The sequence below is a fragment of the Calidris pugnax genome, unplaced genomic scaffold, assembly GCF_001431845.1.
Source record: "Calidris pugnax isolate Ruff unplaced genomic scaffold, ASM143184v1 scaffold825, whole genome shotgun sequence".
In the NCBI taxonomy this organism is placed as follows: Eukaryota; Metazoa; Chordata; class Aves; order Charadriiformes; family Scolopacidae; genus Calidris; species Calidris pugnax.
The window spans coordinates 64,633-72,054 of record NW_015091516.1 but is presented as its reverse complement, the minus strand read 5'-3'; the positions used below and the strand labels follow the sequence as shown (position 1 = coordinate 72,054).

General features: G+C 66.1%; 1 protein-coding gene across 1 annotated transcript in view; it reads right to left on the bottom strand.

Annotated features, from left to right (window-relative positions):
* Positions 1 to 3,468: 3,468 nt before the first annotated feature.
* The window catches only part of LOC106899811 (basement membrane-specific heparan sulfate proteoglycan core protein-like), a gene marked incomplete at both ends in the record, with an annotated part of 67,681 nt that continues 63,727 nt past the window's right edge, over positions 3,469 to 7,422 (bottom strand). The window contains 8 exons of the mRNA XM_014961731.1: positions 3,469 to 3,646; positions 3,752 to 3,851; positions 3,933 to 4,077; positions 4,177 to 4,261; positions 4,521 to 4,637; positions 4,974 to 5,121; positions 6,310 to 6,422; positions 6,519 to 6,837. Of these exons, the coding sequence (XP_014817217.1) occupies positions 3,469 to 3,646; positions 3,752 to 3,851; positions 3,933 to 4,077; positions 4,177 to 4,261; positions 4,521 to 4,637; positions 4,974 to 5,121; positions 6,310 to 6,422; positions 6,519 to 6,837 (1,205 nt within the window). The remainder of the gene's footprint in view (positions 3,647 to 3,751; positions 3,852 to 3,932; positions 4,078 to 4,176; positions 4,262 to 4,520; positions 4,638 to 4,973; positions 5,122 to 6,309; positions 6,423 to 6,518; positions 6,838 to 7,422) is intronic.

Genomic DNA, 7,422 nt, shown 5'->3' with positions numbered 1-7,422 from the left:
TACCCAAACCTCCATCCCCATGGTGCCCACTTCCCCAAGGTGGTACCCAAACCTCCATCCCCATGGTGCCCATCTCCCCAAGGTAGGGTGGTGTCATCCCTGTCCCCAGGGTGGTCTGAGCCCCATGCCCATCTCCCTGGGTTGGTCCCCACCTCATGCCCATCTCCCTGTGGTGGTTGCCAACCCATCATGTGTCCCCAAGGTGGTATCCAGCCACGTCCCTGTCTCCCCAGGGTGGTCCACACCCCATCCTGTGTCCCCATGGTGGTTCATAGCCATGTCCCCATCTCCCCAGGGTGGTCCCAGCCCTGCACCCATCTCCATGGATTGGTCCCCATCCCATGCCCGTGTCCCCAGGGCGGTGCCAGCCCTGTCCCTGTGTCCCAAGGGTGGTCTGAGCCCTATGCCCATCTCCTTGGGTTGGTCCCCACCTCAAGCCCATCTCCCCAAGGTGGTGCCAGCCCTGTCCCTGTGTCCCCAGGGTGGTCCCAGCTCTGTGCCCATCTCCTTGTGGTGGTCGCCACCCCATCCTGTGTCCCCAGGGTGGTATCCAGCCATGTCCCAAATCTTGCCAGGGTGGTCCAAGCCCCATGCCCATCTCCCTGCAGCGGTCCCTACCCCATCCTGTGTCCCCAGGGTGGTATCCAGCCATGTCCCCATCTCCCCAGCATGGTCCCCACCCCATCCTGTGTTCCCAGGGTGGTTCATAGCCATGTCTCCATCTCCCCAGGGTGGTCCCAGCCCTGCACCCATCTCCCTGGGATTGGTCCCCACCCCATCCTGTGTTCCCAGGGTGGTCCGAGACCTATGCCCATCTCCCTGGGTTGGTCCCCACCTCATGCCCATCTCACTGTGGTGGTCGCCACCCCATCCTGTGTCCTAAGGGTGGTATCCAGCCATGTCCCCATCTCCCTAGGGTGGTTCCCACCCCATCCTGTATCCCCAGGGTGGTATCCAACCATGTCCCCGTGTCCCAAGGGTGGTCTGAGCCCCATGCCCATCTCCTTGGGTTGGTCCCCACCTCATGCCCATCTCCCTGTGGTGGTCGCCAACCCATCCTGTGTCCCCATGGTGGTTCATAGCCATGTCCCCATCTCCCCAGGGTGGTCCCAGCCCTGCACCCATCTCCATGGATTGGTCCCCATCCCATGCCCGTGTCCCCAGGGCGGTGCCAGCCCTGTCCCTGTGTCCCAAGGGTGGTCTGAGCCCTATGCCCATCTCCCTGGGTTGGTCCCCACCCCTTGCCCATGTCCCCAAGGTGGTCCCAGCCCTGTCCCCGTGTCCCAAGGGTGGTCTGAGCCCTATGCCCATCTCCTTGGGTTGGTCCCCACCTCATGCCCATCTCCCTGTGGTGGTTGCCAACCCATCATGTGTCCCCAAGGTGGTATCCAGCCCTGTCCTCATCTCCCCAGGGTGGTCCCTACCCCATCCTGTGTCCCCAGGGTGGTATCCAGCCATGTCCCCATCTCTCCAGGTTGGTCCCAGCCCTGTGCCCATCTCCCTGGATTGGTCCCCATCCCATGCCCGCGTCCCCAGGGTGGTGCCAGTCCTGTTCCCGTGTCCCCAGGATGGTCTGAGCCCCATGCCCATCTCTCTGGCTTGGTCCTCACCTCAAGCCCATCTCCCCAGGGTGGTCCCAGCCCTGCCCCTGTGTCCCCAGGGTGGTCTGAGCCCCATGCCCATCTCTCTGGCTTGGTCCTCACCTCAAGCCCATCTCCCCAGGGTGGTCCCAGCCCTGCCCCTGTGTCCCCAGGGTGGTCTGAGCCCCATGCCCATCTCTCTGGCTTGGTCCTCACCTCAAGCCCATCTCCCCAGGGTGGTCCCAGCCCTGCCCCTGTGTCCCCAGGGTGGTCTGAGCCCCATGCCCATCTCTCTGGCTTGGTCCTCACCTCAAGCCCATCTCCCCAGGGTGGTCCCAGCCCTGCCCCTGTGTCCCCAGGGTGGTCTGAGCCCCATGCCCATCTCTCTGGCTTGGTCCTCACCTCAAGCCCATCTCCCCAGGGTGGTCCCAGCCCTGCCCCTGTGTCCCCAGGGTGGTCTGAGCCCCATGCCCATCTCTCTGGCTTGGTCCTCACCTCAAGCCCATCTCCCCAGGGTGGTCCCAGCCTTGTCCCTGTGTCCCCAAGGTGGTCTGAGCCCGATGCCCATCTCCCTGGGTTGGTCCCCACCTCATGCCCATCTCCCTGTGGTGGTTGCCAACCCATCATGTGTCCCCAAGGTGGTATCCAGCCACGTCCCTGTCTCCCCAGGGTGGTCCACACCCCATCCTGTGTCCCCATGGTGGTTCATAGCCATGTCCCCATCTCCCCAGGGTGGTCCCAGCCCTGCACCCATCTCCCTGGGTTGGTCCCCACCCCATGCCCGAGTCCCCAGGGTGGTCTGAGCCCCATGCCCATCTCTCTGGGTTGGTCCCCACCCCATGCCCATGTCCCTGTGGTGGTCACCACCCCATCCTGTGTCCCCAGGGTGGTATCCAGCCACGTCCCCATCTCTCCAGGGTGGTTCCCACCCCATCCTGTGTTCCCATGGTGGTTCATAGCCACGTCCCCATCTCCCCAGGGTGGTCCCAGCCCTGCACCCATCTCCCTGGATTGGTCCCCACCCCATGCCCGAGTCCCCAGGGTGGTCTGAGCCCCATGCCCATCTCCCTGGGTTGGTCCCCACCCCATGCCCATGTCCCTGTGGTGGTCACCACCCCATCCTGTGTCCCCAGGGTGGTATCCAACCGCGTCCCCATCTCCCCAGAGTGGTCCCCACCTCATCCTATGTTCCCAGGGTGGTTCATAGACATGTCCCCATCTTCCCAGTTGGTGCCAGCCCTGCGCCCATCTCCCTGGGTTGGTCCCCACCCCATGCCCATGTCCCCAGGGTGGTGCCAGCCCTGTCCCCGTGTCCCCAGGGTGGTCTGAGCCCTATGCCCATCTCCTTGGGTTGGTCCCCACCTCATGCCCATCTCCCTGTGGTGGTCGCCACCCCATCCTGTGTCCCCAGGGTGGTATCCAGCCACGTCCCCATCTCTCCAGGGTGGTTCCCACCCCATCCTGTGTTCCCATGGTGGTTCATAGCCACGTCCCCATCTCCCCAGGGTGGTCCCAGCCCTGCACCCATCTCCCTGGATTGGTCCCCACCCCATGCCCGAGTCCCCAGGGTGGTCTGAGCCCCATGCCCATCTCCCTGGGTTGGTCCCCACCCCATGCCCATGTCCCTGTGGTGGTCACCACCCCATCCTGTGTCCCCAGGGTGGTATCCAACCGCGTCCCCATCTCCCCAGAGTGGTCCCCACCTCATCCTATGTTCCCAGGGTGGTTCATAGACATGTCCCCATCTTCCCAGTTGGTGCCAGCCCTGCGCCCATCTCCCTGGGTTGGTCCCCACCCCATGCCCATGTCCCCAGGGTGGTGCCAGCCCTGTCCCCGTGTCCCCAGGGTGGTCTGAGCCCTATGCCCATCTCCTTGGGTTGGTCCCCACCTCATGCCCATGTCCCCAAGGTGGGATGGGGGTGGTGATGAGTGGGCATCCCCCTCCCCCAGCCTCACCTGGCACGGCTGGTCCTGGCAGGTGGGACAACTGGTGACACCGTGCGCCTGCAGGTCCATATCTCCAAAAGCCACCTCCTCCCCTTGGATGCGGAGCCGGCGCACGCAGCCTGCAGAGGGAGGGAGATGGGGTGAGGGGGTGTGACACGATGCTCCCCCAGCACCCCAAAGCCTGGTTGTGCCCCCCCCTCCTCCCCCAAAACCCCATCACTCACCCATGAACCCACGGCTGAGCCCCGTCTTGGTCACGGCGTCGAAATCGGGGTACCCCCCCAGGTACAGCTCCTCGTTCAGATCCAGCCCTTGAAACTTCCCCTGCGGGCACAGGCGGGTTGGGCACCACCTCCAGCAGCCTGACCCCCACCCAACACACAGCCCACCCCCAAAAAAACATACCTGGGAGGTCCCGTTCACCGGGGGGTGCCCGTCCAGCTCCAGCGAACCCCGGGTGAGGTTGCGGAGGAGACGCACGGTGTGGTACTCGCCCAACCGCAGCGGCGTCGGGTGCCGGATGGTGGCCATGCCCGAACCGGCGTCAAACCTTATGGTTTTGGGGTAAAATGGGTGTCGGAAGGTGCTGGCACCCATTTCCCCACCCCCCCTGCCCCCCCGTCCCATAGCACCCACTCGGGGGTCTCACCTAAACTCGGGGCGGCCGCCCACCAAACCGAAGGAGATGAAGTCGGCGCCGCTGGTTTTCCGTTGCCCGTTGTAGAGGAGAAGACCTGGAGGGGGGCAGCGGGTCAGGCAGGATGGTCCCCACCCCGGGGAGCCGGGGGGTGACATCCTGGGGGACCCCAAAACACCCCCAGGATGGAGGAGGAGAACCCCCTCCCCATCAGGCAGGTGTGTGGGTGGGTTGAATAGAGAATGGGAGCTCCAGGAGAGGATGGAGGGAGGGATGGAGAGGGGAAGGAGGAGGAAAGGATGGAGGGGACATGGAGGGGACACTGAGGGGGACATGGGGGTCCCGGGGGCGCTCACCATCAGCAGCATCAGGTCGGAAGGTGATGAGGATCTCAAACTTCTTGTAGGCGTCCTTGATGGTGGGCAGGGGGAGGAAGGAGCGGGGCGTCTGCCCGAAATAGGGGACCAGGCGCTCTGCGGGGACAGGGCCGGGGGAAGGGGGTCAGGACGGGGTGGGGGTACATCACCCCCACCTCACCCTGTCCGTCCATCTGTCCGTCCATCTGTCCATCCTCACCTCGGACCTTGAGGACATAGTAAGCTGTCTCCTGGCCGCGGTGGTTGGTGGCGGCGCAGGCGTAGACACCGGAGTCCTCGTGGCGCACGGCCGGCAGCGTCAGCACGTTCCCCTCCACCCGGGCACCCGCCGGCAGCCCTTCCATCCATCATCCGTCCATCCATCCATCCATCCATCTGTCCCCCCCACCTCACCCTGTCCGTCCATCTGTCCGTCCATCTGTCCATCCTCACCTCGGACCTTGAGGACATAGTAAGCTGTCTCCTGGCCGCGGTGGTTGGTGGCGGCGCAGGCGTAGACACCAGAGTCCTCGTGGCGCACGGCCGGCAGCGTCAGCACGTTCCCCTCCACCCGGGCCCCCGCCGGCAGCTCCCCCTCCAGCTGGGGCACAGCGGGGTGACGGGGAGGGGTGTCACCACCATGGGGTGCTCCCACACACACACCCTGCACCCCCATCCCTGCATCCCCCCCACCCCAGTGCCCACCGGCAGCTCCCCCTCCAGCTGGGGCACAGCAGGGTGATGGGGAGGGAGGTCACCAGCCATGGGGTGGTCCCCCCCCACACCCTGCACCCCCATCCTGCATCCCCCCACCCCAGTGCCCACCGGCAGCTCCCCCTCCAGCTGGGGCACAGCAGGGTGATGGGGAGGGAGGTCACCAGCCATGGGGTGGTCCCCCCCCACACCCTGCACCCCCATCCTGCATCCCCCCACCCCAGTGCCCACCGGCAGCTCCCCCTCCAGCTGGGGCACAGCAGGGTGATGGGGAGGGAGGTCACCAGCCATGGGGTGGTCCCCCCCCACACCCTGCACCCCCATCCTGCATCCCCCCACCCCAGTGCCCACCGGCAGCTCCCCCTCCAGCTGGGGCACAGCAGGGTGATGGGGAGGGAGGTCACCAGCCATGGGGTGGTCCCCCCCCACACCCTGCACCCCCATCCTGCATCCCCCCACCCCAGTGCCCACCGGCAGCTCCCCCTCCAGCTGGGGCACAGCAGGGTGATGGGGAGGGAGGTCACCAGCCATGGGGTGGTCCCCCCCCACACCCTGCACCCCCATCCTGCATCCCCCCACCCCAGTGCCCACCGGCAGCTCCCCCTCCAGCTGGGGCACAGCAGGGTGATGGGGAGGGAGGTCACCAGCCATGGGGTGGTCCCCCCCCACACCCTGCACCCCCATCCTGCATCCCCCCACCCCAGTGCCCACCGGCAGCTCCCCCTCCAGCTGGGGCACAGCAGGGTGATGGGGAGGGAGGTCACCAGCCATGGGGTGGTCCCCCCCCACACCCTGCACCCCCATCCTGCATCCCCCCACCCCAGTGCCCACCGGCAGCTCCCCCTCCAGCTGGGGCACAGCAGGGTGATGGGGAGGGAGGTCACCAGCCATGGGGTGGTCCCCCCCCACACCCTGCACCCCCATCCTGCATCCCCCCACCCCAGTGCCCACCGGCAGCTCCCCCTCCAGCTGGGGCACAGCAGGGTGATGGGGAGGGAGGTCACCAGCCATGGGGTGGTCCCCCCCCACACCCTGCACCCCCATCCCTCCATCCCCCCCCCATTCCCCATCTCACCTTGCTCCAGGTGATCTCCGGCACCGGGAAGCCCGATGCCAAACAGGGCAAAACAGCCGCCGAACCCAAGGAGACCTCCTTCACCTCCGGCTGCCCGGCGATCTGGGGGGTGGCTGGGGTGGCACGGAGGTGTCACCACCCCGTGGGTGACACCTCCTTACCCGTCCCCATCCACCTCCGTGCCCTGTGTCCCCCCCCTGGTCCCTCACCTTGCACGTGGAGGATGACGTGGGACTGGACGGTGCCCACGGCGTTGGTGGCGGTGCAGCGGTACTGCCCGGCGTCCGCCCGCTCCACCCGTTGGATGGTGAGGGTGCCGGCCTGGACCAGCACCCCGGGGCGGATACGGCCCCCCACTTTGCTCCAGGTGACGTGGGGACGGGGATCACCCAAGCCCAGGCACTCCAGCTCCACCGTTGTCCCCGCCAGCACCGTCTGCACCGCCGTCCGGATGTTGATCAGGGCCCTGGGGAGAGCTTGGGGGGGACAAGGGGGGACAGTGGGGTTTTGGGGTGTCCCCCCCCCAACCCCAGCATGGGGGAGGCATCACAGTCCAGGTTGTGAACGGGAGGAGTGAAAGATGGGGGAGAAATGGGGTGCTCGAGGGCATGGGGACACCACTGGGGGTCCATGGGCATGGGGGTGTTGGGGTGCTCACAGGCATGGGGAGAGATGGGGGGTACCAGGCTGCTCAGGGGTGTGGGGAGAGATGGGGGGTACTGGGGTACACATGGGTGTGGGGAGAGGTTGAGGGTGTTGGGGTGCCCATGGGCATGGGGAGAGATGGGAGGTACCAGGGAGTCCATGGGAATGGGGAGAGATTTGGGATATTGGGGTGCCCATGGGCATGGGGAGAGATGGAGGGTACTGGGATACACATGGATGTGGGGGGAGATTAGGGATACTGGGGTGCCCATGGGCATGGGGAGAGATTGGGGGTGTTGGGGTACACATGGGTGTGGGGAGAGATTTGGGATATTGGGGTGCCCATGGGCATGGGAAGAGATTGGGTGTACTGGGGTACACATGGATGTGGGGAGAGATTGGGGATATTGGGGTGCCCATGGGCACGGGGAGAGATGGGGGGTAGCAGGGAGCGCAGGGGGGCGGGGA